This window comes from Idiotropiscis lumnitzeri, chromosome 2, assembly GCF_059441095.1.
Source record: "Idiotropiscis lumnitzeri isolate Australia: NSW breed Sydney's pygmy pipehorse chromosome 2, RoL_Ilum_1.0, whole genome shotgun sequence".
NCBI lineage: Eukaryota > Metazoa > Chordata > Actinopteri > Syngnathiformes > Syngnathidae > Idiotropiscis > Idiotropiscis lumnitzeri.
This window is the reverse complement of record NC_142392.1, coordinates 3,175,326-3,198,682: the sequence shown is the minus strand read 5'-3', so window position 1 is coordinate 3,198,682 and position 23,357 is coordinate 3,175,326. Positions and strand designations below refer to the sequence as shown.

At 44.2% G+C, this 23,357-nt stretch overlaps 5 protein-coding genes across 9 annotated transcripts in view; 3 read left to right on the top strand and 2 right to left on the bottom strand.

Annotated features, from left to right (window-relative positions):
* The first annotated feature begins 1,740 nt into the window (after positions 1 to 1,740).
* fgl2a (fibrinogen-like 2a) lies at positions 1,741 to 7,728 on the top strand. The gene is made up of 5 exons (XM_088288717.1): positions 1,741 to 2,429; positions 2,741 to 2,945; positions 5,354 to 5,573; positions 5,776 to 5,946; positions 6,016 to 7,728. Exons 1-5 carry the CDS (start codon positions 1,875 to 1,877, stop codon positions 6,329 to 6,331), a joined length of 1,467 nt encoding a protein of 488 aa, XP_088144843.1. The 5' UTR covers positions 1,741 to 1,874; the 3' UTR covers positions 6,332 to 7,728.
* Positions 7,729 to 8,997: 1,269 nt separating this feature from the next.
* On the top strand, positions 8,998 to 10,006 carry LOC148341276 (achaete-scute homolog 5). The gene is made up of 2 exons (XM_088288798.1): positions 8,998 to 9,071; positions 9,141 to 10,006. Exon 2 carries the CDS (start codon positions 9,148 to 9,150, stop codon positions 9,607 to 9,609), a length of 462 nt encoding a protein of 153 aa, XP_088144924.1. The 5' UTR covers positions 8,998 to 9,071; positions 9,141 to 9,147; the 3' UTR covers positions 9,610 to 10,006.
* A 1,235-nt stretch (positions 10,007 to 11,241) lies between these two features.
* Positions 11,242 to 14,163, bottom strand: sapcd1 (suppressor APC domain containing 1). Of its 3 annotated transcripts, XM_088288531.1 has the most exons (6): positions 13,367 to 14,163; positions 12,972 to 13,042; positions 12,570 to 12,703; positions 11,771 to 11,941; positions 11,507 to 11,662; positions 11,242 to 11,385 (listed from the first exon to the last, which is right to left on the bottom strand). In XM_088288531.1, exons 2-6 carry the CDS (start codon positions 13,015 to 13,017, stop codon positions 11,305 to 11,307), a joined length of 588 nt encoding a protein of 195 aa, XP_088144657.1. In that variant the 5' UTR covers positions 13,018 to 13,042; positions 13,367 to 14,163; the 3' UTR covers positions 11,242 to 11,304. The 3 variants fall into 3 exon arrangements, with proteins under 3 accessions (XP_088144657.1, XP_088144659.1, XP_088144658.1); XM_088288533.1 differs by having other exon boundaries at positions 12,570 to 13,042; XM_088288532.1 differs by lacking the exon at positions 12,972 to 13,042 and having other exon boundaries at positions 12,570 to 12,707.
* Positions 14,164 to 15,538: 1,375 nt separating this feature from the next.
* Positions 15,539 to 20,431, top strand: cdkn1d (cyclin-dependent kinase inhibitor 1D). Of its 2 annotated transcripts, XM_088288852.1 has the most exons (4): positions 15,539 to 15,815; positions 15,890 to 16,592; positions 18,980 to 19,446; positions 19,520 to 20,431. In XM_088288852.1, the coding sequence occupies exons 2-4, from the start codon at positions 16,582 to 16,584 to the stop codon at positions 19,576 to 19,578; spliced, it is 537 nt and encodes a 178-aa protein (XP_088144978.1). In that variant the 5' UTR covers positions 15,539 to 15,815; positions 15,890 to 16,581; the 3' UTR covers positions 19,579 to 20,431. The 2 variants fall into 2 exon arrangements, with proteins under 2 accessions (XP_088144978.1, XP_088144979.1); XM_088288853.1 differs by lacking the exons at positions 15,539 to 15,815; positions 15,890 to 16,592 and adding an exon at positions 16,605 to 17,032.
* Positions 20,432 to 21,529: 1,098 nt separating this feature from the next.
* The window catches only part of slc37a3 (solute carrier family 37 member 3), a 38,222-nt gene continuing 36,394 nt past the window's right edge, over positions 21,530 to 23,357 (bottom strand). For both annotated transcript variants that reach the window (XM_088282412.1, XM_088282404.1), the window contains 4 exons: positions 23,202 to 23,303; positions 22,542 to 22,741; positions 22,408 to 22,473; positions 21,530 to 22,296 (listed from right to left, as the gene is read on the bottom strand). In XM_088282412.1, the coding sequence (XP_088138538.1) occupies positions 22,204 to 22,296; positions 22,408 to 22,473; positions 22,542 to 22,741; positions 23,202 to 23,303 (461 nt within the window). In that variant the 3' untranslated portion in view covers positions 21,530 to 22,203. The remainder of the gene's footprint in view (positions 22,297 to 22,407; positions 22,474 to 22,541; positions 22,742 to 23,201; positions 23,304 to 23,357) is intronic.

Genomic DNA, 23,357 nt, shown 5'->3' with positions numbered 1-23,357 from the left:
AACTTTTATTATCGTACAGCTCACCCCACGGGAATGAAAACAATCTTAATCGATGGGCGAGCTGTCGATGAGTCACCCGAAAAAAATAAATCGGCGCTGTGATTTTTACCGTTACGCGTGACGCGGGCGGTGAAAGCTGCCAAGGTTTTATCTGAAACAGCCTGGAGCTTTTGGAGGCAGGCCCCGCCCCTTTCTGGTGATGAGACTTATCTGCAGCCGTTAAAAGAGAATTGGAATTTTTTTTTTTTTTATGGGGCGAGCGCGTAAGGCGTAACATGTGGCCGGCCATCTTTGAAGTGAGACAATCGCTAAATTATATTTATGGCTGCCGTCAGCAGGCGGCCTGGAACTCCATATGGATGTGCAAGGTGAGGAAAGAATGCAAGAGAGCACGAAATATGAATTTCATCAAAAGGGAGCGGGACCGACAACATTGATCTCGTTCGATTGTGCAGGCTTCAAACCTCCATGAGAAAAGAAAAAAAAAAAACAACAACAACGCAGAGGCAATAATCATCTCTCGCCATCTTCCCTGTCATGTTCCCATATTGACTTTTTGATTCGGAATGGAGCCCGCAGGCAGACAGAATGGCGACGTGGAGGTGAGGGCCCTTCAGTTGTAATATTTGTGCGATGAGCGATATGAGTCACAAAAGATTCTCTTAGCGCTGAAAAACAATAACGGCGGGCCAGAAATGGATGCCGGTGGCGAGTTCATTAACCTGCAAAGAAGAAGAGATGTCCTTTTAATATATGTGTAAAAAAAAAAAAAAAAAAAAAAAAAAAAAAGAAATGACCTCAATCCAATAAAAAAATTGAAAGTTTACTAAGAAGATTGTAATTTTCTGGGGGGGAATAAACCATAAGAAAGCTTAATTAGCATCTGATGTAACGTAAAAAAAAATAAATGGAAGTTACTCAGCATACGGAGACGCGAGGGCATCCACACACGTCTTAATGACTCTTTTTCATTTCCATTCAACGACCGCAACTGGAGGCAACCGGACCGGCATTCGTGTGATTGGGCACAAAAACACCAGCGATGATGAGTACAAATTTGTTTTTATGCTTTTCCCCCTCATTCCCCTGTGAGAGCGGGAAAACATTAAAAATTCATACAGGACATATTATAAGCCATAACACTCATTTGTGAGTCTCTAATGACTGGTTGAGCACAAATTAATTTGCTGGATTTCAAGCCAGCCAAGTCCGAGAGGTTTGGAGAAGCTTGTTAGCGGTGAAGTCGCTTTTATGTCGACGGGTTTTTACTGAGGGAAGTGTGCCCTTGGAAGTGGAGAGATTGCTGCCTGCACTTGCGTTCGGTTCACAAGAAGGGTAAAGTCGGTCGGGAGAAAATTGTTAAAAATAAATAAATAAAAATTCACCCCCCCCCCCCAAAGTCAGTTGAGTGGAGAGTTCCTGTGCACTGAGTCGTTTCCATCCTCGGGGGGACGGGCTGACTTCAGAGTGAGGTAGTTTGTCACTAAGCGATGGCCGCAGCAGAAGGACATACGTTTTCCTCGCATTAAAAAAAAATAAAAAAAATTTTAAAAAATAAATAAAAACCACAAGATCCTGCGGCATTGCTCAAGTTTCCACAATGCCACCAATATGTCGAAGGCCATTACGTAATAGCACTGCCCCTCCCATCCTCTCCGCTTGGCCACCCTCCCTTTCTCTCTCCCCTCCCTCCCTCCCTCGCTCGCTCGCTCGTCCTCATATTAATGACACAGCATCTCAGGCAGCGCCAGTTCCCCTGCACTCTCTCATCCCTTGCAGGTTGCGCTCATTCTCGCACTCCACTGGATTTGCGCCGACTTTTTTCCTCTTCTCGGCGTACTTTCAACCCGTTTCTTTGGCGACTCGACAAAAAAATGAGGACTCTTCTGCTTTGGGCCACTCTCCTGCTCACAGAAAGCACCTGCCATGCTGTGGACTTCCCCGGGAGTTCACACCCAAAGTGGGACGCGAGAGGACCCTACGCTTCGGGAGCGGATTCTGCCACTTCGGGCTCATGCGCCGTCAAGCTGAGACCGTCCGGCCACTGCGGGGGCGCCGGGGCCGGAGCGGAGGAGGGCGACGAGTGCCCCTACCAGCTGACCCTGCCTCCTCTCACCATCCAGCTGCCGAAGCAGTTCAGGCTCCTGGAGAAGGCAATGAAGGAGCTGCAGAGTCTGAAGGAGGTGGTGAACAAGCTGAAGAGCAGCTGCCAGGAGTGCGGCGGCGCGAGGGGAAGCGGAGTCTACGGGCACCAGCAGGCGGATCAGGGACAGACGGACCCGAGTAGGCAGGACGTGCAAAGCGGGGCCAGCCAAGAGGAACGCGACAATGGCATGGTGTCCGGAGGTACCGTTGAAGGCACCGGACTGGACCACGGACATCATTTGGGGAAAATCACACCGGGTCCGAGCAGTATGCAGGAGATGCAGGTAAGAAGCACATTTTGCTTTTAACAAGAAGTTTGTTTAAACGGCGACACGGTTGCATTCATCAGCAAGAAATGAGAAAAATCCAATCAAATGGAATCAAAGTTCTGACCCGGTAGCACAACACCAGGGAAAATTCCTTGTGTTGGGAATTCCACGTGACGGTAAACGGTGAGCTTGTTGACTCGCACGTGCGCTTTGGCGGCCATCCGACAAGGTTCTCGCTATTCTCAAAATTGCAATCGGACGCTCGGGCCGAGTCGCTGGGGTAAGTCGCCCCGCTTTTTGAAAAGGCAAAATCCGTTTTGTTCCAGGTGAAGCTGAACCGGATGTCGGTGAGCCTGCGCAACGCCCGCAACCAAATCTCCAGCTTGCAAGGTCGCATGGAGGGCCTCCACCTGCTCAACATGGACAACGTGCAGTCCATGGTGGACAGGCGCGTGGAGAACATCACCGGCGCCGTCAACAGGCTGAGCTCCACCTGCACCTCGCAATGCGCAGTCCAGAACACGCCGCAGTGTAAGCGCCCCGTCGTGTTCTCGCTTGTCGTGCCACGGCGCCAAACGGGCTGGGACGCTCCGTCTCGGCTCAATTCCCGGAAAACGACTTTGGGCTCGTTTGGAGGGGGCTCTCGCTTCAGTACGAATAGTTTCACGTTGGGGTCATGATTGCACGGGAGGGAAGAAGAATGTACGATGGACCTCTTACGTAAGAGCGCGGCGTTTAAGTGCCCTGACATTCCTCCACTTTGCTTCGGTGCTCCAAAAATGGGGAGAGGGAGGAACGAGAGCAGATAAAAAAATAGAAACAGAAAACAAACAGGCTATGAATGACGGCGGAAAGTTGTTTTTTTTTTTTTTGGGCATGGCTCACCGAGTGAGCTCATTTCTAAGAAGATTAGTCGGGCGAATGGTGCGAAGGAAATCCCGGCCTTCAACTTGTCTTTTTCTCCTTCAAAACGCCGTTCTCAAATGTTGATCTGCACGCGCCCTTCATCCTTCCTTCCAATTTCTGCTCTGACGTTTTCCTCTTGGCTCCGCTTTCTTCCTTCCTCCTTCGCCATCTCATCCCTCTTTTTCCTGTCCGCCTCGCCCGTTTTGGAGGTCGTGCTCTTGTGTGCTCACTCCTGCGTGAAACAACTAATTGTCATTATCTCGTGCCGACAACAAGCTTTCCTGACGTTAGACACGGTTGGTTGGTTGACGGTGGGGGGGGGGGGGGGGGGGGGTCACCAACACGTCGAGACCGGACTGTCTCAAGTGAATCCAAATGAAAAAGAAAAACGAAACAGCTGTTGCCTTTCCAGATCGGCGACAATCTGATGACGGCATCTTTGAGGCTTTTTCCCGCGGCGCACCGACCCACCCCCGTTTCGGCGCACTTGTTTTCCCAGATGTTAAATGAACGCCGCTCGCCGAGATAAAACATTCCCGGCGAAACTTTCATGTTTTTCCCCCCATTTTTCAGAAGTCAAAGTGCTTCGAGGAGAAATGTGCAGGGCTCCCCCTTACTTCGGAATCGGCGAGCAGCTGCCGCGCCGCAGTGAGAAATGCTTGAATGTGCTATTTAAGACGAGACGAAGCAGTAAAGCTCAGAGGAGAATTGCACCAACAAATCTGAAACGGATCACGTGCGGCGCGACTTAGCGAGCGCATTGCAGCAGCGCTTTGAATGGGCTTTTAAAAAGTCATCTCGGAAGCATCATTCGTGCAGTACGAGCCCCCCCCCCCAAAAAAAAAGCAAAGTTGCCATTTTAGCAAACACGGCTCCGTGTATTTATCCCAACTTTATTTTGCCAGACCACATCCCTGCCACCGCCGCTAATCTTCACTTTCACTCCAGCACGGGGACGGATTACGGCCTTGAGGGGAACTGACAGGAATTAATGTTCACGTTCAGCAACATTGACTCACTCAAACAGTGAGAACTGTTCCCGCCGCAGTCCAGTTCTCCTTGTGAATGAAACGTATCACCTCATCCGGCAAAGCACATAAAAAAAAAATTTTTTTTTAAAAAGTGGACTGCAAGACTATCTGCAAGGAAGCACATTTGTATTCCCAACAGGAGGCTGTTCTTACACGAGGACGGGCTGTCATGTTGCATTTTGTTGCCAGTCACTTATCTCACCGCAGTCAAAAAGGACTCTGCGATAATTCAAGTCGTAACTGTCAGTCACGTGACTCGTCAAGTGAGCAGGAAAGACATGAAGGAATCCAAACGGCGCGCCGGGAATCGTGTAAAGCAAAAAAAAGTTCCCAATCTCCAGAACCCACAAGCCAGCACAAGAAAAGAAATCGATCAAAAACGAGTCCCCGCGCAGTCTGCTCCGGTGTCAGCAAGATGTAGGCCCCCATGGGAAGAGCCGCTTTAATCCAGCGTTACACTTTCCCACATTTTTGACAAGTGTGTTCTTGGCCATTCCCAAACGCCCGAGGCGCTTTTAAGCCCCGCATGCTTTGCTACCGCTTGGGGGATGAGTCTTCAAGAAACAAGCGGGCAGGTTTGAAATAAAACAATATATCTGCGTCTTCTCATCTTTTGTCCGTAATATTCTTTCATGTCGGGATTCTGAATCGCAGACGCCACGCGATAAGGATACTGCCGAAGTTTGGTATGCAAAACTGAAGACGTCCCCGGTGATACGCGCTTCACACGGGGAGACCTTTCACAAAGTACGGGGAAAAGTCGGCCAAGCGTTTTGCGTTGGAATACGGCGCCCGAGGATTTAATTCAGCACTGAAAACTTTCATTATGATTAAAAATTGAATTACTTTCTTCAGCCTCCCTTTGCCTCGGGCGCCATTTCTATTACGGTACTCATGGCGGAGCTGGAGAAAGAAAAAAAAACTAACAGTGAGAGCAAAGTACAAAAAGAAGATTGAATATGATCCAGTCACAAATAAGCGAACTTTGTGTCGCCCCCGCAGTCATTTTAGCCCCCCGGGACTGTTCGGACTACAACGTGCTGGAGACCAGAAAGAATGGCGTGTATCGCATAACCCCCGACCCCCGCAACGGGACGTTTGAAGCCTATTGCGACATGGAGTCCTTTGGCGGCGGCTGGACGGTGATACAGCAGCGACTTGACGGCTCTGTCAGCTTCAACCGCACCTGGAGTGAATACAAGAAAGGCTTCGGGAACCTCAGGTAAAAGACTCGGGGAGAATTATGGGCCGTCTGGTCCTTCGTTTACTGTCACCCGACTCTCCCCTTGCAACCTCCCCTCCCGTGTGGTCGTAAAGTGAATTCAGTATGACAGACGGTGTCCTCTCGTGAACAACTATATCAGTCGCGCCATCATTTATCTCCATCTCTCTGGCTTTTTTTTTTTTTTTTGTCGGTGCCGTAGAGGGGAGTTCTGGCTGGGCAACGACCACATCCATCTGCTGACAAAGGCCAAAGACATGACACTGCGGATCGAGCTGGAGGACTTTGAGGGTGTGCGGGAGTACGCCAAGTACGACCAGTTCTACGTGGCCAATGACTTCCTACGCTACAGGCTGTCCATCAGCGGCTACAGGTAGCGCAGCATCCAAACCAGAAAAGCGAGCACGCGAGGTGTTAAAAAAACGGCGATGTGTCATTGCAGCGGGACGGCCGGGAACGCCATCAGCTTCAACAAGCACTTCAACCACGACCAAAAGTTCTTCTCCACCCCGGACCGCGACAACGACATGTACCCCTCGGGAAACTGCGGCGCCTACTACAGCTCCGGCTGGTGGTTTGACGCCTGCATGTCGGCCAACCTCAACGGCAAGTACTACCACAAAAGGTACAAGGGGGTCCGGAACGGGATCTTCTGGGGGACGTGGCATAACATGTCGACGGAGTACTACCCGACCAACTACAGGCAGGCCTTCAAGACGGTCAAGATGATGATACGGCCCAAGAATTACGTTCCGTAAGAGGAATGGTGACGAAATATGGAAAAAAAATCGGACAGACGGAAGTAGCACCGGAAACTTACTTACACATGTCGACAAACACGATGGCAAACCTGAGGGGCGTTTTGAAAATCAGTCCAAATTAGGGATGCGCCGATATCGATAGATGTGTAAAAATGCTCCGATACTACGACACCGATAGCACATCGCCAAGGCTACGAGTGCGTAGAGCTTCTCCGGTTCCGTCACCAGGCTACCTGGTTGATCAAACCCGTCGTCAAATCAATTCCTGCGATCGCTCATTTCATTCTAACGATTAACACGCACCACTTCAAAAGCAAACAGATTCCAAAGTCAGAGTTAGTGTCGTATCGGTGCATCCCTAGTCCAAACAAAAACAAAAGTTCTTTCAGTTCTCCACTGTGGCGTATAAAGCCTTCCAAATGTTGAATTAAAATGACGATAAAGGACAATGGACTGTGAACAACGACCGACTAATAGAAATATCGCAGGCGCTGGGAAAAAGCTAGCGCCCCTGCAGGGGCCATCATACTAAACGGGGTGTTACTATGGACGATTTTTTTTTTTCCACTGGTTCTCTGACAATAATCCACTTCCTGTCCTGCTGCATCTTTTTATTAAACCAGCTTAGACTCAGCTCAGTGCACAGAAGTAGTTAAACTAATGAGCTATCATTTTCACCACTCTAAATTCTTTCATAATTAACAACAGCTATTCAAGTGAGTTATACAAGAGCTGCGGAGACGCGTTTTGGAGAGGGCCGAACTGGTAGACGAGTAATAGCCTCCCTATTGTTGATTTTTAATTAAACTCACTCGGCCCATGTTCCATCACCCTGTACAATTTGAAGCATATTTGTGTTTTATTAATGATACCTTTCATTGTACTAGACAGCATATAAATAGCAGGACTCTGCAAGAAGAAAGATAACATTGTTTTTCAAACCTATACATACTGGAGAAAGGAAAGACTGCGGAAAAAGTCACTTTAAAAAAAAAAAAGAAGTCTCAGCACTTGTATAATACTGCCACCTAACGCCAAATCACTGTATTACATCATTTTATTCCTTCTAACACACTGTGAATGAGCAGAATGCAGGAAAGATTTGTTTCCATATTAAGGATGTGTACAGTATTTATTTTTATTTTGTGAAATTTGATAGACTTTATATGTCCGGAAGTCATAAAAAAGGAAGGTCTGATAATAATAATGATGATGTTGATATTTCAGCAATGAAGAAGACATTGTTGTGGCCATTCGTAGTGTATTGATGCGTGTGTGGAGCTTTGCGTATGTGTACAATATCTTTTCTATCATTCATAGTCATTGTCATTCCAAAGGATATGCACTTTTGATATTTAAAAAAATACAATAAAGAACCATTTCAATGGCTATAATGAGTGATGTCACTTTTTTTTAAAAAAATAAACATTCATCATCACCCCGATACAAACTTGCAAGCCGATAACATCCAGTACGGACACCAGAGCCATGATTCCAACTGTGAAAATCAAAACTTCAAAATTCATACCTCATCCAGAAGTTGAAAAGTAGACCAAGCAGAAGGTGTCATTTCCAAAAGTGAAGCATCAGTTAAGGCCACAAGAGGGGAGTCCTCCTTCTCAACTTCAGTGTCCATTTCTGGAAACTTTGACAGGCATAGATGGACATTAGATAAGATTTTGAGGGAAAATCCAATTAGTTAATATGTTGATCGATATCTGAACCTTGAAAGTCTGCCTCCTGCAACTATAAGCATGTTAAATAATATGTCAACATGGAAAAGTAGATACAAGCAGAATTTTTGACAGTCTTTTTATAATTTTATTATATTTCTTAATAAATTTACTTTTCATCCTTGAATTAATAAAAAACATCGTTTAAAACTGACAGAAAACACTTTAAAACACGCACTATTATTCATACAAAAATAAAACAGACGGAACTTGTCCGTTTTGACGTCATAGGCGCTAGCATGTCCAGCTAAAGCTAAAAAAAACAGCGTCGTCAAGTATCCCAAACAAAAGTGAGCAAAGTTGACCTACCTTGTCAACAACTTCTAATAAGTTGTACGTAACTACATAAAACAAAAAGAACGCTAAATACGATTCGATAAACCTAATCAAATCACGGTTTACACTCAATTCAGCTGTGTGTGCGTGTGTGAGCGCGGGGCAACTTTGGTTGCCACAGCAACGACGCTGTGCGTCCTTTACGACGCCACACGTTTTTTACGACGCTGCCCGTCCTTTACGATGCACACTTAAAAAAAAATAACCCCGAAAGGAACATTCGCTCGATTAAATATATACTGAACACACAATAAATAAATACAATTTTTGCCTGAAATGTCCAGTAGGGGACAGAATATAGTAATTTATTACACTCACGGCCCCCTATTAATTTCCATGTACGTGGGATGTGGGTGTTTGTATAACAGTCCACGTTTCTTTTTAAAAAAACAATAACTATGTGTTTTGAAAAGAATTACGATATAAAATGTTGCGATAAAAAAAAATCAATCACAGTATAAAGAGTGTGAATTACAGTTGCAAGAAACGGAAGAAAACGTTATCTTTGTTACAGATCTCCTCCCCAAATCACACCCACCGCTCAGTGTGCCATCAAAAAAAAAAAGGCTGTAACAAGTTGTCACACACACTCAAGTCCTCATTGAGAAGAGACTTTTGTTTGGCACGACTCATATTTGAAAACAAACTCGGAATGAGGCACCAATAGGGTAAGTTTGATTGATTTTATGCAAAGAGCGACAAGTTTGCAAATAAGGACTATTTAATTTATTCTCAAGGGGGAAAATGTCTTCTCGTAATGAGATGATGGAGCATATTCCATACATCCCCCCGTTGGCGCTCCACTGCTTCTCCGTGGACATCAGCGCAGCGCATCATCACTTGGGTCTGCCCCCCTTCCACCTGGAGCCGTCTTACCTCGACCGCGTCCACCGCAGCCCCAAGTTCCCATACGCAGGAGTGCATTACTACCCGTGTCCCGGTCCGGTGAGCGTGTGCGAATACTCGCTGGAGCCGGCGTTTATTCGCAAGAGGAACGAGAGGGAGCGCCACCGGGTGCGATGCGTCAACGAAGGTTACGCGCGCCTGCGGGAGCGCCTGCCGAGGGAGTTCGACGACAAGAGGCTCAGTAAGGTGGAGACGCTGCGGGCCGCCATCGACTATATCAAACATCTGCAGGGCCTTTTGGACGGCAACGTAGCCGGGATCTCACTGCAAGCTGGCCACAAACCGCCTCAATACCAGTGAGGACTTTGGATATCCTTAAATACTAGTTGCCTAAAAAGTAGATGTGGAACTTGATTTAATTTTTCATTTTTAACATGTACGAAATAATCTGAGGAAGGCAGACAGGACATTTTAAACAAAGGAAGGATGCAAAATAAAAAGCAGGTCTGAGGGAAGGAAGCAAGGTGGGAAATGTAAGGAATGATGCAAAAATTAAAAAAAAAAAAAAAAGTGTTTCTGAGGGAAGGAAGGAAGACAGGAAAGAAAGAAAGAAGGAAACTGTCAGCAAAGGATGCACAAGTGAAAAACAGGTCTGAGTAAAAGGAAGGAAATGAGAAAAGCATTTTTAATATATTTGGCACCTACTTTTGACCGCCCCCAAACACGACAGCACATTAGCTTGGACAAAAATGGAAAACTTCCCTTGAAGATCTTTTTTTTAACAGGTCATCCTGATTCTATTTTTACAGAGCTAATGCTCACTTTTGCTCCAGTATTATTTACTTACCTTAAAGCATCATTAAAAAAAAATGAAGTGCACCTTTTCGTGGAAAATGTGAATTCTGTGTAAATACAAAGCCATTATTTTTTTTTTTTTTGCTGCGAGGCCGACAGGAAGTTTTCTCCTCATTTATCAGGGACCCCTACGTCTCGCCACCGCCGCAAAAACCTGCACGGAAGCCACTTGACGTTTGCACCCACAAAAAATCGGAAGGAAAATAAAACCAGATTGACATTGTACGTTCGGGATTTTGGACATGCCCGTATGGAGCGCGCGGTAGCCGAACCGTTGAGGCGTGACAGACCCAAAACAAAGTTGCCTGGCGTGTGAATCGGAGCCGCGAAATCGTCAAGTGCTGGTACCCTGACCTTGATGGTTCAGTGGCGCTGTGAAGGTTGAGAGCATGAAGCTACTTAAATGAAAGCCTCCTCCAGAATGGATGTTTTCCTTTTGGACGCGCACGGGCTGATTTTAATCGGATTCCTTGCAGGAAGTGTGCAAAGGCGCTCACGAGGGCATGACGGAGATTTATATTCCTGGACAATTTGGAAAATGCAACAAAATAATCACACGTCAGAATATCGGCACTAGTCGCAAAAAGTAATTAGAGCGAATAAAATGTCTAAGTCAACACAGCATGGTAGCTTTTTTTTTTTTTTTTGGTTATACTGTGGCCGAAAAAAAAAGAAGGGTGAGAGGAGGGGGCTGAAAATTCCCGTAAACTTGCGCGATGACCATCTCAGATAAAGTTTATCAGCACAAGTAAGATCAGTACGGGACCACCGGGATGGGTCGGCGTGTCGAGGCAAAGGAGCCCACATGCACACGTGTAACAGAAACGGAAGATCATGCACTGACTTAATACAATAATAACGATTGCGCCGGATGTTATTTTGATCTCATTTTGTTATTTGCAATTTCATCGGTTGGGAAAAAAAAATGCATATATGTAAATATGAGAAATCAATAAATCGGAGTAGTTTAAATAAAATTTAAAAGAAATCTAAAAAAAATACAAAAATGAAATTAAAGTGAAAAGCGACTGAAATGTGAAGTGTTGAAAATAAAGACTATTTTATAATAATGACAGGAATTGATGTTAGCTAAAAACGTTCCCGTCACGCCGCGGTCACAAAATGTCAGTCCAACGATCCACGATAACGTTACATTTAATAAATACATCTTCACAAATGAGCAGACGTGCACCTTGCAGTTTAAACGTCATTTAGTTGTTTGAGGAGCTCGTCTTTTTCCAACTCCAACATGGAAATCTGGCGATTCTTGAGACTCAATTCCTATTTAAAAAAAAAAAGAAAAAAATAAAGAGCCACTGTTAAAACTGTACATACACACGTGTGATCTTGAATGTTCATGTTGCGCTTTTACATGCAGAATTTCTCGAAAGTTAGTCCTGACCTGTGTAATTATGGAGTGCTGCCACAGGAGGGCGCTGTTTGCTGCAGCATCACAGCTGCTGCTGCTGCCGGTAGCGGTGCCGTTGGGCTCAGCCATGACAGAAGCCAGCGATGTGCTGACCCGTTGCATGCGTGACCTGAGACAGCATGACTCGGCCTGCGGGGACAACAAGCATGCTCAAAGTGGTACCAAGTCGGACCTCATTTGACATCCGAATCGCACTGCTAGAACTTTCGGCGCCACAGTCACTTTGGATCTCGGTACCTTTCCTACGTCTTCCCGGCTTGGGTCGACCCGACTTTTATCGTCGGGGTCATCCTGATGGGCCCTGTTCTTTTCAAGCCGATGGCGGTACCAGAGTCGGGCCTGCTCCAGAATCTCCAGACCGCAGTACAGGATGTCTTTTTCCTTTTCCAGATCCTTGAGATGCTTAATCTGAAACAGAGCAAAAAAAAAAACCACTCAGTTGGACTCAAAGCACTTTAAGAGACCGAGTATTCTGGAGGGAAGTCTGCATTTATTTAAATTGACTGCGTGGATGTTATTTGTAGCGAGGTGAGAATATGTTTCCACTCGGTTGTTATTCTGAGCCTTCAGCGGGAACACACCGATGATGGCGAACGCCAAGCTAGCGCGAGCCAAGATGGAAAAAAATGGACTTAAAATACATTTGAGTCGCATCACAGGACAATAAATAGAAACTTGCAGATGGAAAGATTACGCAAATAGGTGTGGTGCAAAGTCCTTTGGTTCTGACTCGACGCAGGCCACGCCCCCTTTCGGCATACTGTGTCAGCGCTTAACGGCTTGCTTGCAAGCCTGCACTCGCTCGGACTGTCACGGAGGAGTAAAATTTAAATAAGTAAAATACGTGGACAAATAGCTTCTTTTTTTTTTAAATGTCCATGAAGGGATCCTTTTTTTTTTTTTTTTTAATTCTGGTTGTATAGCAAAGTGTTTAATATTTGGACTTTTGCCTCTATCATTTTCTGATATTTAATTGACATTACAATAAGAAGGATTTTTTTTTTTAAATAAAAGCTTATTCTGTCATGCAACTCACCCACAAGTAGAAGCGAAGCGCGTCCAGGCTGCAGAGGCTGCTCCTGAGCGGGATAAGAACCACCGTGTAGGAGCAGGAGGCAGAAGGAGGACAGGCCATGGACAAACAACAGAGTGATCCGCTGCAACAACCTCCTGGCTGACAGAGAATACAAAAAAAAAAGTGTGACAGAGAGACGCAAGGGATGGGTGGAAACAAAAAGAGAAGAAGAAATAGCAACAGGCAGGCACATGCAACGAGGTGCCCCGGGGGCGAGCCAATGAAAAATTCCACACGTCTCTGCCATCACTTCGAAATTGATTTAGAGGTGAAACTATGATGACATGATCGTATTAACACACTTTTTTTTAAACACAGGACTGTGTGTGTGTGTGTGTCTGTTTTGTCACGTGTATTTACGACCAAACAGGCTGGAGGTCATCAATAGAAACATGTTGAAAGCCGTCATTCGCAATTTTCACCAGCAGAGGGAGCTGTTGTTGCAAAGACTACAGTTAGAATATTTTCATAGCAGACATTTTAGGACAACAATCTTACAAGAATGACGCGAGGACTTTATTAAACACCAGGTGGCGCTACAGCAATAGAGGTCACGTTAAGAGATGTTTTTCAGACGATTATTTTTTTAGGGAAGTGTATTATTTCCCCTTTCGTTGGCCTCTTACTCACTAGACTTCGAGCTTCTGATGATTTTCCTAAAAAGTGGAAGCTGAGCACCTTGTCACACGTGGTGAATTTTGCCCCTCACTGAGCTACTTCTATTTCTATTTTCCAAAAGAGCTCCAACAAATACACACCGGAGATAACCTTGACATCTTTTTACAGACTCTCTGACGCGGCTTTACGAACGAAGAAAGGAGCCCTTGTTACTTCCTGTCCCACACTCGCGCACACATGGTTCCACGCTCACAAGCACAGCGCGCACACACTTTCCAAAAGCGCCGACGTTTTCTAGGAATTGTGACATGAGAAGGCGGGAAGCAGGCACGCCCTCATTCGGTACTCAGTGAGGCTCAGGAATCTGGTTCAAATATGTCGTCCACAGTAAACAAGCTCCTCAAAAAAAAAAAGAGCACATAACAGGTTCAATGTCCTTCGCGGCATTTCTTTGAGTCGGAATATTTTGGAGCGGCTGGCAGGTGGTTATTAAAAAGTTAGGCGGTGGATCGTGACATGCCCTCGAATGCCAAAGTTTATTAAAAGTTCCAAGGATGCGGAGTGTATGGAAAACTTCCTGACTAGGACAAAAAAAAAAGTTGCATGCATGACTGTACACTGCCCCCTGGTGGCCCAGGCGAACACGCAGGAGTGGCACAACAATGCCCCATTTGAATGATCAAATATGATATTTAATCACGTCATTATTGCACTTTATTTTGCAAAATACAATACTTTCGAGTGCTATCTGACTTTGATGAATTTTTTTTTGAGCCACTGGAACGATCGAATGGCATTTTGTGTTTAGGACAACTTTTGTCTCATGCGCGTTATCATGCTGGTACACATGCCAGTATTACAGTACGCAGCCGGGCCCAGATGTGAACCAGATGTCTCATAGAAAAAGATAAGGAGCAAAAAAACACCTCTGCTAAAACACGGCACCTTTTCACCTCAACGCCCCCAACCCCCCCCCCCCCCCCCCCCCCACAGATGCATATACTCAGGAAGCACTTTTCCCCGAAATCGGGACACGGACGAGGTCTCAAAGTCCTCCCTCTCAGACACTTACGCCAGGACGAAAACAAAAGGATCAATTTACACCCTGGGCGGGGGGGTTGACCTTTAACCCCTTTCTCGGCCCCTAATCTGCCAAACACGCCCACAATCTATCCGACAACTAACTTAAAGCCATGATGAGCCAACAGCTGATGCTGAAAAAGTGCCGACTCACGCAAGAAATACCTAAACAGGCTGAAAAGCACCGCGTGGGAATAAAAATGGGACACAAGCACCCCAAGCGGCCCCCGTTGGGACGCTCAAAACAACACTTGCAAATTTAGAGCCATTTGTCCTGACAAACTGGAAAATGCACCTACAATCAAACTCAAATTAGCCAAAAAAAGGCCGACAGGAGGGAAAAAGACAATCGATTATCTGTGGCGTACCGCTTCTCCGTTTTGGTTCCGCAATCGAGAAACAAAACGGAAGTGGAAAGCCTCAAATGGGGCCTGTGAGGCAACGACTTCGTCTTTGTCGTTACTATTCCGTCACTTCCTGCTCATGCAAGATCAAGTTCAGTTTTTTTTTCTTTTTATAGAGGCTGGTTGTTTCTAAAATAGACTGGTGTCGAAATACATTTTAGTGTTTTAAAAGCTAATATTGGATTTTTTATATATTTTTTTAAATCATTTCATAATCAAAAAACATTTTATTGGCAAAGGATCTAAAATTTTACAAAAATGTAAAAACAAATGAAGTTTAAAATAAGAATTATTTTTGTTTGATTGAAGACAAAGTATATTTTTTTAAATAATTAAGAAAGAAGACTAGAAAGAATAGGACAACCCCCAAGCTCACGGTCACAGGACAACGTCATGCCCTTTCCCGCAACACCTTTAATTACGAGACGAACCACCGAATTCACCGGAAAGCCTCCGGCGAGGGAGGACACGCGTGTGGTCCACTGCAAATCTCATCCCCACTGTGACACCTGAATGGTATAAAAAAAAAAATAAATAAAAAAACACATTAAGTGCTTTTTTTCCACTCACATTGTTGCACAGGACATTTTTTTTTTCTCGGGTCAGCTAATTTATTCAAGGGGCAAAGACTGCCGAGGGAAGACAATGCTTTCAAATAGTGCACACGCAGGCCTGGATTAGGAAATGTGTCGGGTGGGAAGCGGTGCCCGAAGACAACAAGAAGAGGATTAGGATTTTAATGTGGCGCAGTAAGCTGACTGTAAATAACAGGTCAGCGTGCTGACAAACACATTGTGCGCCCGTTGGAGCCAAGGCCTCGTTTTGCAGCCGTGGCCCCTCAAATATGACGGCGTATAAAGAGCCACTTGACACACAGATTAGTCTGCTCGTGAGGAATTGGGTCAGCATTGCTAACTCGCCATTATGTATCAGCATGAGAGAGCTCAAATGGGACAGGTCTCAGGTTCGGGAACAGTTGCTTCATTAAGAGACGGGAGGGAAATGTTGGCCAGCATAAATTGGTACAAGGATAAGATACGAGTGGAAGAGCTTCCAAGGATTCTTTTTTTTTTATGGCCACTCTCTAACCCTCTTCAAAATACGAGTACACGTGCAACAACCAATTGAACTCCAACCAAACTAACCACGATTGTAACCATGATTTCTGTTTTTCAACAGGGATACATCCCGGAGGAGAGACGTAAGCACGCCTATAGCCGTGGCGATCACGTGGGAAGAACAACCTCGCAATGGCTGTTTCGATGGAATAAAGATTTGCAGACGTTTCAAAGCTAAAGCAGACGAAACGAGGCCCTCTGGGTGGTGGCTTGTGTTAAAAATAGCAGTATAGTTTTTTTTTGTTTTTTTTGCCAAGGCAATTATAAAAAGGCTGCTTGCATATTGTCTTGAATGTTTATCATGTTTGTGCAATAAAGTAAACAGCACAAACATGAGTTCAATTTGTTCGCCGAGGGTCACTTGGTGCGGTCAGAAAGCTGTTGCATCTAGCAAAGTTTACCGATGCGCACAACAAGGTTTATTTTCCTTTGCATGCATAAAATAAGGCACACACAGTTGTGGCTATACATCTTCAAGAAGAGTGCAAAAAAAAAAAAAAAAAAGTGTGCTCACGTTGCAGTGCAACGTGACTGCACTAGGTGGGCGTGGCTCTAGAAAAAGGGAAAAAAAAAACATGATGCAAGGCCAACTCGAGAATGTGTGTCACATTTTGCGGGAGAAGGGAAATGGCAATCCCTGCCAAGTTTCTTTGACCTAGTTTCCGTGCAGCGCCCAAAGCAGCACAGAGGAGGCAAAGTGAGCAGAGGGCAACACGTCTGGGGCTGAGCGCGCTAAAACTATTCGTTTCAAACATGGCAACAGGGTAAGTAACCTTTTTAAAATACTTTTGTATTGAGGTTCTAAAATTTATACTAGTTTTGGTAGTCAATTTGTCCGTTTTTTCCATTTTTCCTTCAAAAAGAAAGCTGTACGCATAAAGTTGTTTTCATCGTGTTGCTGCGTTTAATTGCATTACGGTTATTTTAGCGTTATTGAAAGTAACGGTCGTACAATGTATGATTTTTTTTTTTTTGCTGGAACCACGTGAGTGACTTCTCGCGTACAACCAAGTGGTAGAAATAAGCGAACGAGAGCAAGCCTTCTGCGCGGACTCCATAGACGGACTTTCAACGTGACAACGTTTTCTACGAGCTTGTCACGAACGCGTCTTATTCCACTCGTTTCGCGTATTTTTGGCGTGTACTTCAGTTGTAAAAAATTACCGTCGGAAATTTTGACTTCGTTTCTTTTCAGACTTCAATGGTAAGTTTTACGCTCTATTAAATTTATTTTTGCTATTTTTCTGCCATAATGTCTCACACGTTGTAGTTTTGTATCGATATAGTCGCGTGTTTTACATTGTTGCGTGCGGTGGGAGCTTTGACAAGTTGCGGTTGTGGTTTGTGTGTCCCATCTCATTGACCTACATCCTCTTGCCAAATAAACTGCGTCATCGATTACCGCGAGTACAGCCGATCGGAATTTTCCGATCCTTTGCAGCGTGAATTCCAAGTTCTCAGCTGTAATGCTTTTATATTTGGAGAAAGGTGACAGCTTGGGTTTAGTGCGTACACAGTGTACTGTAACTTGATCTGCATGACACGCCCACTTCATTTTCTGACGCAAACAACTTTCTCGAACGAATCTAAATGTGTATTTGGAGCGATATTATTTGTGAAAAACACAGACAAGTGGTTGGATTTGTTCAAACGTGCAGTGGTTTCGTGCTTTTTCCGTCTGACGTGCAAAGTGCACTTACTGTACTTTCTGTCTGCTTACTTTACTTTGCAACATGCTCCACCCACTTGTTTTTCCACAGCTCTGCTTTCTTAACCGAGCATATGCAATGACCAATAAAAAATTGTGTCATTTTAATGAAGCCGTGGAAGAGTTTCATGTTGTGTTAAGCAGACCACCTGTTGGTGACGGTGCTGTTATTATTCTATTTAATATGCAGACAGACAGGCCTAATTAAGACACCGCAGGGGTCATGAATAATCTGATGAAGCCCCTCTCCCCCACCGCCTCTCAATTAATCTGAGACGACGACATTAAATGCAAATTTCATTTCGGATTATGCACCAATTAGTGGTTGTGACAGATTAACTCACAATACAAGGAGTCAGCCTCTTTTGTGTCCTCATGGACATCATTTATGATAAATGTTATTTGGAATGTGATGAATGCAATGCAAGGAATATCTATAGTTTGTTTGCCATACGTTGGCTGACCCTGGTTTAGACAATGCATGAACAGATAACATAATCTGCTCAAATATACGTTTGAAGAACTCAATTTCTCGTGATAAAAAAATACGGATAAATTGTGTGTCCAACGGCTACTTTGAGATTGTATGTAAAATTGAAGATCATGTTCTCTGAACGCAACAGCAGTGTGCTAATTAGTTTTGTCAGACATCTGCCGAGGAATGCGATGAAGCATTCCTCATGAGTATACCGTACGTGCAACCCTTCACCTTTACTTCAGCCCTTCGGCCCAAACGCACCAGAGCAAGTTGTGGTGCGATGCGAGTCAATCAAATGATGTGGTGTTCATGTACTCACCTGTTGCTGTTGTTGTATTAACATCCCAGATGCTTCCAACCGTTGCGTCTGCAAGAAATAAAAATTTGTGTATCATTTTAAAAGGGACATTTTTTTCTTACTTATTTTTGATTGGCGTTAGGATTATGAGAGAGTCTTTAGAAAATGCCCCCCGCCCCCTCGGAACAAGGTTATTTTATATTATTATACAAAAATTACTGACATGATTTAAACTGATGTCGTAAAACCGCCTTCGTTAACAAAATAAAAATGACAGTGCTTAAAAAAAAAACTATAACTTGCTAAATTTAATATATAGTTTAAAACTATTCCTGTCATTACAACTGAAATTATTGAAAAAAAATGTCCTTTATTTCCATCCTTGTTAATTATATGCCATCTATTAAAATAAATAAAAATAATAATAAAAGCGAAATAATAATAAATAAGTCAATAAATAAATTATAAAAACTATTCTAAAAAAACAAAAAAAACACTTTCTTCCAAAAATTAATAAACATGCTCTAAAAACGAATTAATAACATCCAAAAGTCAAAATAAAATAAAAGTAAACGTTTGTCGACCAGCCAAGTAAAAAAAGGTTCCATCTCATGAGTCACGAGTGGAGCTGAGCTCTCACCTTTTTCACGTGTTTGTTGCCCAACAGGGACATGGCGATGGACATGCCATCGACGTCAACAACTGAGTCCGAAATCTCACGCCTGGGTGGCGTCGAGGCCCTGAGGTTGAAAGTGGGCCCGGTGCGGAGAAACCTCTTCGGCCCCGTGGACCACCAGCAGCTACGCGACGACTTCCAGCGGCTGCTGTCCATGAACATGGAGGCGGCCAACAAACGCTGGAACTACGACTTCCTCCGAGACACGCCGGGCACCGGATCCCACGTCCAGTGGAAGGAGGTCCGGCGCCAGGACGTGCCGGCCTTCTACCGCGGCGGCACGGTGAGGCCAGCGGCGCGGTCGGGCAAGCCCGTGAGGCGGAGCTCCACCTCGTCGGCCGAGCGGTCCCCGTCGTCCGGCAGCTCCTCCGGATCTGGCGACGAGTACCTGGAGGTGACCGCCAGGGGGTACTACCGGCTGCAACGGCCTGAAAAACGCAGACAAGCCTCCATTACCGGTAAATTCACCAAATTATGAAAAAAAATACGACGACCCGATTCACCAACCGCTGCGTTGTCGTCCCACTGCAGATTTCTTCAAGGTGAAGCGGAAGCGGCTTCTACATTACAAGACCCCAACCCGGCAGTAGGACCACCTCGGACCGATGCGCCGATTATCACATGTACATATGTAGCATTTCAAACTTAGATTCTACAAACTGTTTTCTTCCGCTTTTTCGCTATACTGTGAAATGATATTACGTGCACTCTCGCAGCCAACAAACGGGGCTCACCTCGCCTCGCTTAACAAGTTTGGATTCGATGAGCTACAATTCCTGGTCGTCGTTGTTTCACACCCCCATCAAAACCTCAGGCGGGGTTATAAAAAATAAATAAATAAATAAATTCGCTGCAGGTGAGAGATCAACGTCAGGAGGGGGGGGGGGCTCAACGATGAGGTCACGTGGTTTGATTAATAATTGCAATCGGAATAATAAAGACTATTTATTTATTGTTCTCAATGCTAGATCATTGTGGAAAAAACTCAAATTGATGCGCAACGTGAAAACGAGGTCAAAGAAGATGTTTGTGGATCCGCGTGCCGTTGCCCCCAAAATTGCGTGATTATGGCGCCGCCGTGGTCGCTAGGAAACATCGATTAAACGTCACAACACTGCAAAAAAAAAAAAATTAAAAATAATTCACACTATACGCGCTTCTAACTTTGTATTAATCGCATAAAGGGATATTTAACATCTTTTATATTCCGGCAGCAGTCCAGACAAACTTTATTTTGTTGTTTTTGTTTCCAGTTTTTTTATTTTTTTTTTTTGGGGAGCTACTAGTGAAAAGGTGGCGGTAGCTGAGGCCAGTTTGTATACTGTAACTACATCATGTGGACAAAAAGTGTTGGGACATCTCAAACATTTTTGGTCATGTGGTTTAATTATTTCAGAGGGGCCGATGGGGTGTTAAAAAAAATAAAATAAAAAGAAAAATAAATGTATTTTTTAAAAGTCATAAGTTGGATGAATCCTTGACTACCTCATTCAGTAAAATACACACAAAAATAATAAATAAATAAAATGTACCTCAGGTTGTTTGCATCTTGAGGCAGTAAAGACAAACTGAGAGATGGGGGGGGGGGGGGTACTCTTTTTTTTCATTGTTGTTTTCGTGGTCAAAGTCGTAGCGCTCAGTTTCACATTGCGTAAAAGAGTCAGCGATGTCCCTCGCGGGGGACCTCGAGGGGGGGTGCACGGCGCTTTTGTTGTCACTCACTCGGCCTTTGAGTTGCTTTGACAGCAAAGTGGGGGAGGGGGACGTAAGCTCGTCTGAGAAAACGCTTTGGAATCAAGTCATTTTTTTTTATTATGGCAGTATCATGATTAATTACCTCTTCTTTTTTTTTTTCATCCCTCAATCTCTCTTTGCTGCTGCAACCGCCTCACTCACTGCAAAAATCACCGTTGTGGTTTTAAAAGGGTTGATTTGAGAAAACTATTATTTTAGTAGCGCGTGTGTGTGGCAAACATTTACGAGGTTGTGTTAAAGACAAAAAAAAAATAACTTATTTTTATTGTGTTTGTTGAGAATGATGAAAATCCCGTTTTTTTGTTGCGATTACTAATTGTGTCATTTCTGAGATCTTTGCACTACTTCAACATTGTTGACAGAGAGCTATTTTTGTATGATAATCTTTAAAAAAAAAAAAAAAAAAGACAACTCTTTACTAAGCTTTTTTTGGTTCCTCACACTTTCCCATTGGGCACAATTTCCTCATCGTCTTTCGAGAAGATCAAGCTAGCCTTCATGCAATCTTTGCCAGCCTTTTTGTATTCTGCATAAATGATATGATAATCGTTTGTACACCATTTGTAATCATGTGAGATTTTGAAACAGAATCATACATTTGTTTGCAATTGTTGAAGAGATTCTGATTGCTGGGCTGGCCGTTTTATTACATGTGCTCCAATAAATAAAAATAATTTCGATTCATGGAGTTCAAGCGTGTGAGATTTCTTCGCTGGTCAACAGCGCCCTCTGGTGGTGAAAGGCGACACTGCACACTTTTGAGCGCTTCATAAAGCCACACATTCATCTTGCAAGGCCCATTTATTTAAAACAAAAATGCTCTTGCACACATCCCAACGTGCTGAAATGTGCACATAAATACAGATAAAAATGGACATGGAAAAGGCGCGCTGTGCTGCACTTACACAAAGTCTGCCTTTTTGACTTCTACTGAGTTGTCTTGCGCACACCTTAAGAGGATTAATTCTCGCCCGACTGATAGTCAACATATCATTTAAGACTCAAAACGACAAGAGCGTTAGTGTTGCAGTCATTCAAGGAAATTGGAATGATGGGGAGGAAAACAAACAATCAGTGAAAGGACACTTTTAACCCGATGATGAGAAAATGAAAAGGCGGAGGTTGACTATGAAATCTCAAGACTTAAATATAGTGCATTATCTATGTCATCTATGGGCAAGCCCGGATTGCAATATGTCTCCAAGTAACACCACTGTGCATTTTTTTTTTTTTTTTTTAGTATTTACAGCAATTTCAAATATGTACATTTCGCAGCTCCGGACAGTCAAACTGCAAATGCTGAAGAAGATGCGCACGCTCGTGTCAAGTCTTTTAGAGAGGACGCCATCCTCTGGTCGTTCTTCAATCGCCACCGTGGGTGGAGCGGAGGAAAAGGAAACTCACCTCCGGAGGGATTTTGTTTCAAGTCCGTTCGAGGAGGTCAAAAGGAGACGGTTGTCTCAGAGCTGGTGATGCCGCGTCTGCCGCTCTCGCCACATGGCTTGCAGCTCCGTCATGAGCAGGGGGGCGATGAAAACAATGCTGCCCCCTGTCTGGGATGTTAATAATGTCTTGTCAAATAATGCAATTTGATGTGAAAAAAAAATTGAGGCACTTATAAGTCATGTAATTATCTGCTTCGACTATTTTATCAATCGTCTTACCATGACGACGAAGAAGTAGAACACGGAAATCCAGCCCAACTTGCTCTCAATGAGTGACACCAGGTACTGGAAAAAAACATTCATTCATTAAATCGACATTCCTGACACGCCGTCATGAAACGGAAAACGCGTACTTGTCCTCCAGCTGCTCCGATACTTCCCGTGCCGTCCACGATGCCGGTGACTGTGGCCAGAGCCTCCCGACTGCCCCTGATGGCGTCTTGCCGCCCCAAGTCGGCGGATATGGCCGAGCTGATCATGTTGGACGGACCGCCGATGAAGAAGCCCGTGATGGCCAGCAGGACGGCGTTGGTCGTCTTGTCGTTTGGCGAGTCTGAAATGCGGCAGTGCAAATTCAGGAGGTAGAGGGCTGGAGGCCGCGGTTTATAATGGTCCTAATTTTTTTTTTAATTCATTTATATTTACAGCCTAAAATAGTTTTTCATACAATGCATAAAGACGATATTACCAAAATGCCCTAAAAAATGCTAAAACATTAAAAAAAAAATTGTGCATTTTTTAGGCCAATTTTTGGCAGAAAATAAAAAAAATACAGATTACTGATTAATTAAAAAAATATAAAATAAAATATATAATTCCTAAAATAATTTAATCGACTGCCCTGCCAATTATATTAAAAAATATATTTTATTTATTTATGGATTTCTGCCAAGGGTGCATCAAAAAATGAGTAAAGGTGGTGAATACATTTGCAAAAAAAAAAAAAAACTCTCCAAACTTTTTGTCCCTGTTTTTATCATGTTGGGTGCAGAAAAAAAAAAGTGACAACTCACGGCTGTACCCCACCAAAGAAGCCATGGCGAGTGTAAGACTTAAAGCCAACACTGGTGACCGCTTTCCCATGAAGTCCGTGACCAAACCTTGAATGGTTCCGCCTGATATCATAAGAGAGGAAAATTAAATTAAATTAAAAAAAAAAAAAGATTTTG

What these genes read in the sequence shown, in the direction of transcription:
- fgl2a (XM_088288717.1), top strand. Translation starts at nt 1,875, where the DNA reads ATGAGGACTCTTCTGCTTTGGGCCACTCTCCTGCTCACAGAAAGCACC. An exon ending in AGTCCAGAACACGCCGCAGT is followed by an intron (nt 2,946 to 5,353) that starts GTAAGCGCCCCG and finishes TCGCCCCCGCAG; the next exon opens with TCATTTTAGCCCCCCGGGAC. An exon ending in CTGTCCATCAGCGGCTACAG is followed by an intron (nt 5,947 to 6,015) that starts GTAGCGCAGCAT and finishes GTGTCATTGCAG; the next exon opens with CGGGACGGCCGGGAACGCCA.
- LOC148341276 (XM_088288798.1), top strand. Translation starts at nt 9,148, where the DNA reads ATGTCTTCTCGTAATGAGATGATGGAGCATATTCCATACATCCCCCCG.
- sapcd1 (XM_088288531.1), bottom strand. Translation starts at nt 13,017, where the DNA reads ATGACGGCTTTCAACATGTTTCTATTGATGACCTCCAGCCTGTTTG. An exon ending in CGCTTCGCTTCTACTTGTGG is followed by an intron (nt 11,942 to 12,569) that starts GTGAGTTGCATG and finishes GCTCTGTTTCAG; the next exon opens with ATTAAGCATCTCAAGGATCT. An exon ending in AGCACTCCATAATTACACAG is followed by an intron (nt 11,386 to 11,506) that starts GTCAGGACTAAC and finishes TTTTTTAAATAG; the next exon opens with GAATTGAGTCTCAAGAATCG.
- cdkn1d (XM_088288852.1), top strand. An exon ending in CAGACAAGCCTCCATTACCG is followed by an intron (nt 19,447 to 19,519) that starts GTAAATTCACCA and finishes GTCCCACTGCAG; the next exon opens with ATTTCTTCAAGGTGAAGCGG.